The sequence below is a fragment of the Carassius auratus genome, linkage group LG28B (genome assembly GCF_003368295.1).
Source record: "Carassius auratus strain Wakin linkage group LG28B, ASM336829v1, whole genome shotgun sequence".
Classification (NCBI taxonomy): Eukaryota; Metazoa; Chordata; class Actinopteri; order Cypriniformes; family Cyprinidae; genus Carassius; species Carassius auratus.
Window position 1 is genome coordinate 525,181 of NC_039293.1, and position 12,473 is coordinate 537,653.

At 42.2% G+C, this 12,473-nt stretch overlaps 1 protein-coding gene across 1 annotated transcript in view; it reads right to left on the reverse strand.

The window, feature by feature from the left end:
* Nucleotides 1-2,444: 2,444 nt before the first annotated feature.
* Nucleotides 2,445-12,473, reverse strand: part of LOC113067648 (high affinity immunoglobulin gamma Fc receptor I-like) — a 124,813-nt gene continuing 114,784 nt past the window's right edge. The window contains exons 5-8 of the mRNA XM_026240026.1: nt 4,663-4,833; nt 4,241-4,522; nt 3,809-3,922; nt 2,445-3,384 (exon numbers count right to left, since the gene is read on the reverse strand). Of these exons, the coding sequence (XP_026095811.1) occupies nt 3,230-3,384; nt 3,809-3,922; nt 4,241-4,522; nt 4,663-4,833 (722 nt within the window). The 3' untranslated portion in view covers nt 2,445-3,229. The remainder of the gene's footprint in view (nt 3,385-3,808; nt 3,923-4,240; nt 4,523-4,662; nt 4,834-12,473) is intronic.

Sequence of the window (12,473 nt, forward strand, 5' to 3'; positions counted from 1 at the left end):
GGCACCTATTCCCACACAGGGCTGATCGATAGGGCATGCACGCAAGTGCTGGACATCAAAAGTTCTGGAGGAACCCAGGGTTCTGAACTTAGGAACTCATCTGAGGGGTGCATGCATCCAGTCCGTGGAGTGGAATGGTGCAGTAAGCAGATTGACACCGAGCAGGTCCTTACTGTCACGAAGGTTCAAGTACCAGGGAGAAGACGGGCTCTATACGGAGATTATAAAGTCTGGCAAATGTGTTCGGTGTCACCCACCCTGCAGCTCTACGGATTTCTGTTAGCAAGAAAGCTACACTCCTAGTTGAGCGAGTTCTCACCCCTAGGGGGCATGGCAGGTCTTGAGTCTGGGGGAACGCCAGCCCATAGAAATGAGAGGTCCAACCACAGGATGAAAGTTCGTAGGCAGGTCAGAGTGACGCTCACTCGGAGCATGCCCTGTTGCCATGCTCATCTTGGGACTCGGTCGTGAAGCCAGTACTGAAGCGGTCTCATATGGAGTAACCCAAGCGGTATGACTGCCGCTGCAGATGCCATATGCCCCAGGAGCCTCAGTTTCAGTGGAACCACTCTCTTGCCCTGGAATTGACTCAATTCAGGCAATTCAGCAGTGACTGTGCGCGCTCATTCGTAAGCTGCACGAACATGCCGACCGAGACTATTTCCATAGCCAGAAAAGAGATCCTCTGCATAAGGGAGAATTTGCTTTTTTCCCAGTTGACCTGAAGACCCAGACGGTCAAGGTGTCTGAGCACCAGATCCCTGTCCTCACACAACCGCGCTCCAGAAAGACCTAGAATAAGCCAGTCATCGAGGTAGTTGAGGATATGGACACATCGTCCGCTGTGTGTGGAAACTGGTAAGGGTAGGAAGTACGTTGCCAACTTTAGCCCACGGCCTCTTGGGACCCGGAAGTAGAGAAAACAGCTCTTTTAATGAAGGTTTGGGTACCACTGGCCGAGGGGCTAGTGGTGAAACAAAAAAAGAAAACAAAGGAGTTTCCCCTGGCCCTCCTCTGGGGGAAGGAGTTTTCCTGCTACCATCTCCTGATGAGCTGACATCCCCAACTCCGGGTCACCCATCTCAGGAACGCCACTTGGACTGACGCTTGGCAGGTTTAGGGGCAGAGATGGGCTGCGCTGCCCTGATGGGGCAGAATGTGCTTGATGGCCTCAGACTGCATCTGGGAGGCAGAATTTTTCAGCGCGTCGCCGAAGAGGCCGAAGAGACCGGGGAGTTAAGAAGCTGAGTCCAATCAGACTCCCTAATGTCTGCCAGGTTTAGCCATAGGTGGTGCTCCTGGACCACCAAAGTGGACATCACCTGACCCAAGGAGTGCGCAATAACTTTCTTCACTGGGAGAGCGAGGTCGGTAGCTGTGCGCGCCTCCTGCAAAACCCCTGGGTCAGCACTACCATGTTAAGTTAAGTTAGGTTAAGTTTATTTAGATAGGGACAGATACAAATAACATAGATCAACTTTGACAGTCATCTGATGCATGTATCATAATGTTTTTAGCTAAAGCTAATTTACAACACTTGTCCCTAGTAGGGCTTTTTTGTTTTAACATCAACATCAACATTAAAAAAAGAATGGGAAAGAAAAATTATAAAAATGTAATACAATGGAAAATAATAAAAAAGGACTAAAAGTATACAGAAAGGGTAAAGTCAAAAGACTCAATATGAGAGCAACATTGTTCGTGAATTAACCACATTAACCACTGGGGGATTCCCAGGATACCCCTTGGCCGCTCTGCCATCTAGGGCAGTGAAGACGGATGATGCACCAGAACGGTTTCAGGCAGTTAAAGGTGCCTTCCATGAACTGGTAACTTCCTGGTGCACCTCCGTGAAGAAAGGAATCAGCGGGGAGTGCTGGCGATCAGCACGGGCATCCCCCAGGAACAAATCGTCCAGCCTCAAGCACTCAGGACAGGGTGGAGGATTCCACTCAAGCCAGATGCTCTCAGTTGCCCAGGAAAGCATAGCTGACAGCTCGGCAGTACTGGCACTCCTGAGGGAAGCAACGCAGCCGAATCCTCATCTCCCGAGGACCCATGCCACATTCATCTTTTGACACCATGGGTTCATGTTCAGTAGCAATTAAAAACCAACACAACATGACCACAACTGACAATTCTTAACAAGTGAACAATAGTATGCAACATTTTCATACACCATTCAGAACAACAGTATATGTTCATGTGCATTCTTTAGCTGTGGATACGAGAAATGAATATTCAGGAATTGTTTTAATGTTTCTATTATTATTTCTACTTGCATTCTAACTGCAATAATTTATGTAGATTACAGTATAATAATTGACATGTTAAACCTGATTGGCTCATAGGTCATGGTTATTTTGTTTTTACTGTGACACTGCAAGAGTGTTTTAACAAAGAATCAGCTCCACAATATTTTAAAAGCCACTGCTTTTTATTAAAAAAAAAAGAAATGAAAAAGAAAATAATAACAGTTCAAAATACATAAAACTTGCAGAGAATTGTAACAATACAAGTCATGAATAAAGAATACACTAAAGAATAATGAATAAAAATGCTTACAAATTACATGTTCATGTGGCTGTAAAGCAGGCAAACATCACAGAGGCTACATAACATAGTTGCACTAAGACTTATACTGTAAAAGATTGAACTAGATTACGATATTAAAGCAGAACAAAATAAAAACATTAAACTTTAAAGTTCATGATACAATAATACTGAAAAGCAACTGAACAAAAAGCAGTAATGTAAGATAAGCTTCCAAAACTTTATGAACAAACAGTTTAGTTGAGTCACTGTTTTTTTTAACATAAATCAGATAATTCTTTAGCAATTACAAAGAAGAAAATTGATGGAATGCAGAGTAAAATCAATTTCTGCTCCACATGTATTCTTGTAAAATTTCTCGTTTCACTCAGAAGTCCAAGGGTTTGAAATTCTGGTTCATGTTGAATCTAACAACCATTAGCTGCAAGTCAAAGGAGGACAGTGATGCATGCACACAAACACAAATGTTAATTTGACCACATGCACATTCAGCCAAACAGCATTAAAGGTACAGGTTGTAGGACCTGCCACTAGAGGGCGCACTACCAAAACAATAATAATTGTGTGGTTTGATGACGCTAAGAAGGAGCGTGGAATGATGGGATTTGTTGTCTTCTACCCAACTGCTGACAGCCATCAATCAGACGGATAAATCCTGGATTTAACGGATGAGTGATCATTCTGCCCAACGCTGCTTCAAGTCAAACGTGTCTAGGGATCCTCGCTCTTTCTCTCCTCTTGTCCCAAACTCTTCTTGGGTTGTTTGGTTGGCCAGTACGCTTACATTTACAGGAGCTGTCCTTGTCGACAGATCCAGCGGCGGACGGTAAACTGTAATTATGTTCCATAAATAAGTAACACAATCCACCATAAAACACACAAGAAGTAGTAAATAAGGAACTGCTTGAAGCAAGCTAGTGGTTTGCTGGATGCTAGACACTACTTCCGCATTTGTCCACAACACTGTTGTCATGTGGTTTCTACAACAGAAAAGGCGGTAACAAAGGGTAACTAATGTCGACTGCACTGCCCCGTGTCACTGTTTATACTGGAAATTTTCTCATGATTTACAAGTAGTTGAGAACATTAGAGATATTGTTAGTAATCAGCTGGACAAAATATATAACACTAGCCTAGTGGTTTATGGATATTTTACTGCAAATATTTTACAAATTGTAACTTTAAGGATAATAATCATTGTCAATCAGTAAAATATGATTATAATGACATGTAACAAATCATTCAGCTGTTATACCTCTCATCCTGCAGCATTTGAAGATCAGCACGACTGTCACTATCAGATATGGACAAACTGTCAGTACAGAACTGAGTGTGTGGAGGACAGAGATCTGAGATTCTGAATGAGAAACTGAAAAAGAGACACACAAACACTTTATCAAGCACTATATCTGAACGAGAGCATATGTTTCTGTAGTGTTCTGATCACTAGGACACATCTGGGCAACTGTTTACTGTCTCAAGTTAAAACAGCTAAAGTCTCTAGTTCTAAAAATGAGATGGATCTGTCTTTAATTTATTGAAAGAGCTTCATTTTGTCTAATAATTCGATTTCAAGTCCTAGTAGCACAGATATAATTCTATATTACTAGCAGTTATTTAATTAAACCGGTTTCACATACTGATTGTAAACTGCCTTTGAAATGAATTAATACAGAAACAGACTCACAGTGTACAGTGATATTAACAGGATGATAGTTCTCTCCAGATTCAGACTGACACCAGTACACTCCAGTGTCTGATGTTCTGGTGGAGTTGATTGTACATGTAGATCCTGTCTGTGTTCCCCACAGAGATGATGAACAATCTTCCAGTTGCTCATTGTCTGTGTATCTTCTTACTCTCCATCTTTCAGAATTACTCTGGTCCTCACAGCTCAGAGAGAGAGAGACAGATGTGAAGTGTTGAGTTCTGCTGGGACTGATGATCAGAGAGACTGGAGGAGAAACACCTGAGAAGACAATCAATTCTTCTAAAACACACAGTGGACTGAGGAAGTTTTGGATTCTGATACTTAAAGTATATTTTTAGAGTAAATCAACTTATGAAAAGGTCAAGGAAAATGTGAATCATACTGGTATTTGAACTCACCAGTGACCCATAGTGGCTGTTTGTTGCTGTAGGTTGTGTCATAGACTGGTTTTCCTTTCTCTGCTCTGCACACATAAACTCCTGTGTGATTTAGAGCAGCAGAACTGACCGTGTAGTTTCCTCCAGCTCCTCTGCTGCTGTCTGAGAGCAGCTGATAACGATTTCTGTAGTCTGTATAAAGTGAAAATAGAATTTAGATGGATAGAGGTCCCAAACACACAGAACAGACATTAGATAGAATAGATAGAGATGTCAAAACACCCTGCAGCTTTAAATAACAATTTTGAATTGAGCAACACTAACTAATTTACGCCTGTAACAGATATGCAGGTCAGCGATTCATGGGTTAAATTCTGTTTTATAAATTCAGACTGTTGGTACTAAATGCCAGCCTGGCTGGACTTAAACTATTTACGATGCCCATGCGAGCTTCAAAGAAGAAACGAAAACCCCCAACCCAAATTCTTCCAACACTGGAGACAAAGGAACTTTTCCTATAAGTTCCTTACTTTCATTTTATTATTAATATGTATTTTAATTATGTTTATGGATTGCATAAAATGGTTAATCCTTGTTATGTGAAGAGTATAAGTTGCAAGCTTATACTTTAGGAAATGTCTTTCCTCACTTTAACTTCCTCAAAGAGAGCCATGCTTCTGCAACCCCCACTTTTGCAGGTCGTAAAGTTTACGACCACACAGGACAGGAGAGAAGCCAAGTCACTGGCTTCTTTTGAACAATGCATTCTATGGAATGTATTCATTAACTTTCTGTTTTCATGTTTTATAAATGTATTACGTATTCCCTTTTGGTACATTTAGATGTTTCCCAACATCTGCAGTGTTATCATGTGTTAAACAAATCTTTAAATGTGTAATTCGATCTAAAAATTAGATCTTTGGTCATATATATATTATGTCTAGTCTTGTTCTAATCGTCATGCTTTGACAGACCCATTTATCTAGAGCAAAGTAATGAAAAATGTATTTAATCTGGAATAATGAACTTGCTTTAATATTCCTGATGAAATCGGACAGGCCCTAAATCATCAGGGGTTTGTCTCAACCGAGACAAAGGAACTTTCCCTCCGCTTCAGATCGCGGACATTCATTGGATGCTCCCTCGAAAATGGGCGTGAACTATTTCAAGCTATAAGAATTGACCAAACAAGGTCCACCCTTCTCTTTTTGCTTCTTCCTCTTCCCCGTTCTCGGATACGCTGCTCTCCAACGTTGTTTCCGCGCGGCCATAGGCCGCGCTCACAGCGCGAACCCCCTCAGCACAGGGGCTGAGAGAAAAAGCCATTTTAATGGCTCCTTTGGAAGCTTTCGTTTCGTTCGTTTTCTTTTCTTTTCTTTACTAAGTTTATTAAACTATTCGCCTCTCCACGCAAGGAAGACGAATTCTGGAACAATGTTTGTTGAACCTTTCAAATACCGCGCGAGGACAGAACAAAGGACCACGTGCTCCACGCTCACGCCAAGCGCAGCGTGCACGCGCGTCACATGGCCTCCGTTTCATGGCACATGGCTGTTTCAACGGGAACAGTGCGTAAAGCTCACAAGCTCGACGCCGATCTCACGCCACTCACATGGGACACCTTTTGCAAGTATCACTTTCTCTATGGAGATTTAAATGCTGCTTTAAAGTGTTGTTATGATCTGATTTGTTGTTGGCTTCTAAAAGTTACTGACTATGATTTTCATACCTGAGCTCCTTATGTGATCCCATTCTATTTTCTCTCTCTCTCTCTCTCTCTCTCTCTCTCTCTCTCTCTCTCTCTCTCTTTTATTTGGATTCGTTATGTATTGTATAAAGCTTACTGTTTGTATTGTCGTACGCATATTTACTCTGTGTGATTTGTAGTTTGATGTATTACTAGTTTAATTATTAAAAAACCATATACTGACGATTGGCCTGGACTCCACCCCACTCACATTACGAGTCACTGAAATGTTTTGGTCTTTAGCTACAAGCTCTAAATTTAGAAACTAAATTTATCATAAGGATAGGATAATATTTTCATGGCCAGAGAATACTTTTCCTTGAATTATAAGGCGTGATAACTTTATTGAAAATTGATAGGTCTATAGTGGTGTGCCGGACATACCACGGTTTGATCTGCAATAATTTACAGTAAGAGATATCACAATAATTGATATGAAGAATGTAATATTGACATATTAATGAGTAAATTACAGTGCCCTGTGATTAGTATTGGTATTGGCAATTGAGCTATTTTTCATAATCAATAAAATTAAATGTAACTGTCATCTGAGATATATATTAATCAAATTCTTGATTAATTATTCAAATTCCCTATATATCATTTGAGTTAATTACTATGTAAAACTCATTGTTGTTACATTTTGGTGGAGGAACGCGGCTATTTCAAACTTCGTTTTGTGAGCAATCAATCTGTGTATATGGTTTTTAATAATTTCTGCACGTGCGCTATGAAATTATGTAACGTTACTGGTGAGATAAGTCGCAAGACGCGAACTCACTCAACTGACTGAGGCAAAAAGCTGGTCAGTCAGCGCTAGGTATTTGTAGAAACTTAACAGTATAGTCACTGTTATTTTTAATGAAAGTAAACTGCAGTATAATGTTAAAAGTATCCTGTTAAGAAAGACCAAAATCTTTTTACAGTGAGAACATTTTAATATGAATAATTAAAAGATGAAGAAATCTTTTATTAGTTGCAACATGTAAATCTGAACATGAGCGATGTTCCTCTGATTCAGTAAAAAGGCCTTGTTATTAAATATCGTTATTGAATTCGTGGTAAACCACAATAACATTCAAAAATAAAACGATAAAAACTCCTGGTCTAAAATTGGCTTAGCTACCCGATTTTTAAACCTAAAACATTTAAATCATAAGTGCTATTTTGATAAATGTTTATTGGAGTCAACAGTTGGAAAATTCCTGTTTTTATTACAGTTGTGTTTTGGAAGTGAACGGATCCTTCTTCAACCTATGTGAATATATAGCACCTCAGAAATTAAAACTTTCTGTTTGTTACTTGTGATTTTTGATGCAGAAAATCAGCCTGACAAATGATCAGATAAATTCTAAGTCCTATTGAAATTGTAATTCCTCTATCTAAACACTAGAGGGAACGTGTGGGTTAGAAATTTCAGGGTACACCCTGCTTTCTGATTCCAGCTTACATGAGTGCAAAGCTGCCATCCTGTGGCCATTTCAGATAATGCGCTCTGATTGCTAATTTATAATCCCCTGTGATGTATATTTGAATTGGATGTCTAAATTCTCGATAATTATTTGCATTTACAGCTTTGCTCGTGGCGAATATTATTACAGGGAAACAAAAGAATGTTCCCTGCCTTTGACTGTTTACATTTACTTTGAGTTTGGTTCAAACATGATTTGAATTAAAATGTAATTGTTAATAGTGGAAATCTAGATGTTTCAGGTCAACCACTGATTGACCCACTTAGAAGGTAAGCCATCTAGTGGCAGTCTCCTGTTAAATCGACTAACAGACCTCTGTCTTTTCCATTCTGTTTTGAAGTGCATGCCCACTTCTACCCTTTTTAATTAAGCTCACCCTGTTTGATTAATTTCATAATTATTAATGATAACTTACAAGCTATCAATGGTTATTATAGGATATTATTCAGATTTTCCTTTTCAATTCATACATGCTTATTTTAAATTTTGATTTAAACCAGTTTTGAATTTTTAATTTGAATTAAGTTTTCTGCTCAGCAGGTTAAAGACAGAGAAGCAGTACTTTCCCCCCTTGTGGTGAAAACCAGCTACTCCTTCTCCCTTGTTTCATTACTGTCTTTTAATTTGATGTTTATTATTTTGCTTCTCTCTTTTGACTTAGGTTATTTTGATAATTACCATTATTATCATAAATTCCTTTGTTTTGTTTTATCATGATTAGGTAAAGCTGTTACCTTTCCTCTCTACATATAGTTACTCAATTGATGTTAAACAAACCAAAACCTTAATTAACTTTAAGTTTCCTTTGTTCATCCTTTGTGTATTTGATTGTAGAACTCCCTTGGTGATTGGACAGTCATCTCAGGTTTCCAGTGAGCAAGGCTGCCCGACCGGTGTTACCGATACTGGCTGCGAGTGAAACTCGGTCCCTCTTGTCTCAAGAGACATCAGCAATTTTGGCACTCCAAAGGTTGTGCTAAAAGTCACAAGCCGTGCTGTCCTGCGACACGCCAGAGTAACGGAGGACCGGGGACACTGCGGTTCCGTGTTTGGGGAGCACCGGGGAGGTTGACCAAGCCACTGGTTCCCACCTGAATGACTTCAATTCAACCAGGTGAAACAAAAATGATAAAACCTATCCACTTATTATAAGCCACAGAATATTAGATATTCCCCCGGATATATTTTAAGTGTTCTGACCCTTTTACTTCTTTAAGCCACACCATATTTCTAGGTTTCCTACCCAGATAGCCCACTCACCTGTTGGCCCTATCTTAAAACCTAGCAGTAGGCTTAGGCCTCCTTATTCTCACTAACACGTTGTGTTTCTATTGTTTTCATCTCATTTCAAGTGTTGTGTTTCACTTTGATCTTTTTCTACCACCTGTTCTGTTGTGATTTGTTTCTTTCATTTCACATAGAGACAGTAACCTGGGAGCCACCAACGAAGTTAAATAGTAGAGCGACCACCAGCAGCCGGTGTCATCACACGACCCGCTAGGCTACTGCCTGTCAAATCTCCATTTCAGGTCCTTCGTTGACCCAAGTTAATTGGCTACTTAACTGTCTGACTGTTTGCATCAGTCAGCCCCAAAATTCTCATAAACGGCACAGCCCGTATGAATATAGCTCGTTAAACGTAGAACGAACTTGCATTGGTCTTTTTGTGTGTGTGTGCTGTGCTTCTCTCACCGACAGAGAAATCAGGATGTTCCAGGCATCCAGTCCAGCAGTCCACGGGGGCCACCTCTCGACATGGTGAAAGCAGTGACGACCCCTTCCTGCCCAAGGACGCCAGTAACCTGCAGCACCCAGAGCAACTAGACACCGAGCTAGATGAACTGATGGCACGCGATCCAAACCAAAGCGACTACTACAGAGAACTCGCCAGGATCTTCGGAAGCCCAGTTCCCATTCTCGTCGCCCAGGCAACGGCTCAGGTGAACGGAGCAACATCGCGGAGGAGGCCTGGAAGGACCAGGCCCCAACCCAGAGTCATCTTGATCAGCTTCTCCTCGAGACCCAGAACCAGCTCGAGAAAGAGGACGACACAGATCCAGAGCTACAGACAGGAGTTGAAAGACTTCACAATGCCCTGCAAGATCTTCGCCTCGACACAGATCAAAGAGAACAGCTGGAGAGAGAAGCCAGAAAAGAACTCAACAAAAAACTCCAGCAAGGCGACGCTCTCCTAAAAAGAGCAGAGACTGAATTGAAAGAAAGAGACTATAAAACCTGGGCCTGCAAAACACACTTGCAAGCGGCCCGAGCTAAATTCAACAAGCTTACTCAACAGAGAGATGAGCTCCAAGATGAACTTGACACTGTTCACACCGAAATGAGACAATCTCACAGATTTCAGAGTGGCTGGATCGGAGAAACGCACACCACAAAATTTCTCCCGGGCCGCCACTCCAACCCTTTCAGCCAAGAACCCAGAGCTGGAAAAGGGGGTGTAACAAGAACCAGCTTACAAGAACATCTGTCAACAACGGAGGGAAGAGAACCCTTCCAGAGAACGCATGTCACCAAACCCTGCACTGCTCACAGAGAACTTCACAAGCTAGCCAGAAGCATCTCTACATTCATTCCAGATCCTGCAGGAGGACATGATGTTCATGCTTCTTTACAAGCCATTGACTTTCATTTGCAAACTGTCGCCAACGTGACAGATGTGAACACATTGTACCTGTTAAAAAATCACGGCCAGCCGTGATGTGCATTGCTTTCTGGATCGTCAACCAGAGACTGTCAAAGCGTACTACCAGCAACTGCTACAGACTTTGATTCTTGAATTCTCTGATCCAAACTCAGACCATGGGCTCCTTATTGCTATGGACCTCAAACAGGGCCGATTTGAAAACCCACAACTTTTCTGTAGTCAGCTACGAAACACCTACTTCGGAGCATGCAACGAACCAGGTATGGAACAGGATTTCAACTTAAAAACTCTGTTCCTCCCAAACCTACATGCCAGTTGGAGTTTTCATCTCAGAGTCCCAGCGTGTCCCCGTAACAGGACTACACAAGAGTTACGGAACTTAGCCCACAAAGCTTGCACCAAGCAAAAGACGATTTGTGAAAGACTGTGAAATACCCCAAAGTCTCTGTCTCTGAGCACTGCTTGGAGTTAACCCTAGATGGCGCTCTACAACACCACAGTCACAGACATCTTTACAGAGAGTCAATACCATTCCAAGCCAGCAGAGGGCAACACAGTGCAGCCACGTCTGAGACAGCAGAGATCCTGAGGGTGCTGAAAGATCTTCTTCACATGAATACTCGCAAGGAAGATGAGCCAAGCACCCAGAACACTGCCCAAGCTCCACAGTCAACAGCTACAGCTAACTGAACGAGACAGCACAGGTCCTCACACCAGGTACCACAACACAAGGTACCAGAAAATGCTGTTTTGACTACCTGCCTTCGCAGCGAGCTACACAAGACCGGTCCTCATCACCCACCGATCGTCCCACCTGCCCTAATGCCAACATTCCTGGGCAGCCCTGTCAAAAAGGGGGTGGGCCGAAAAGGAGTCAACAGGGAAGACCTGATCGACACAGGATTAAACCTGACGGTGATCTCATCTTACCTTTTCAAAGACTCCAATTTGAAGCTAAGAGACAAGATCGAACTCTTACACCTCAAAACTTAATGAACTGAATGTACAGGTGTACAGACAGGAATGACATCCAGTTTGAACAGGTTGTTTCCATTCACCTGACATTCGTTCCGATGAGTCTGATACATCCCATGTATGTCCCACCAATGAACACTCATACATTGCTCATCGACAAAGACCTGCTAGAACACTTTGACCCTTTTCTGAACTTCAAACAGCTAAAAGACTTTGCTCAAGTGCGAGAAACCTCTTTCTCTCCAGCCACACAGGTTGCTAGAGCCAGACTGTCAGGTCGCAGAGGTCCACGGGAACTCCCACAGAGCCAGACGGTCAGGTCACAGAGGTCACGGGAACCCAGCAGCCAGCCATGAGTACAACGCCCTAACAACAGGCCCAAGTTCAAGCCCTCTGTACCTTAGTCAACAAACAGGGTACGGTGGTACCAGCTTACACCAAAGGGTCGCTGTTCCGGCTCAACCTGCAAGGTGGTCAAACCTTACACCACACGCTGGGTTTCTTCCAATCCTCACCTGAAATGTGTGGAACTCGGACTCACACTTGCAAACAAGCATGTCAAACACCAACACCTGTTCCAGCAATGTGATAACATCACAAAAACACACAATGTGATCGTTGTACTGGAAGAAGGAAAAAGGACACTCAAAGTTACCAAGTCTAGACGAGGACTTTAAAGATCACGCTGACACCCTTGCCAAAACTGGCACACTAAACAACATTCTGTGGTCACTCCCAACCCACCCACCCACATTCAAGGTTGAAGTGATTACACACAGCACAAGAACTTTACTAGCTAAACTGCCTACCTCAGAATCGCTTACGCAGGCTCCGTTGTCTACACAGACCAACATAGCGGACATGCGGGCTTCTGAAACTTGATAATGACTTTGTTTTACCACCTCTCAGACCCCTCCATCCACCCTGGCAACCAGTCTACAGTCACTGACAACCAAAGCCCAGACCACTGCAATGA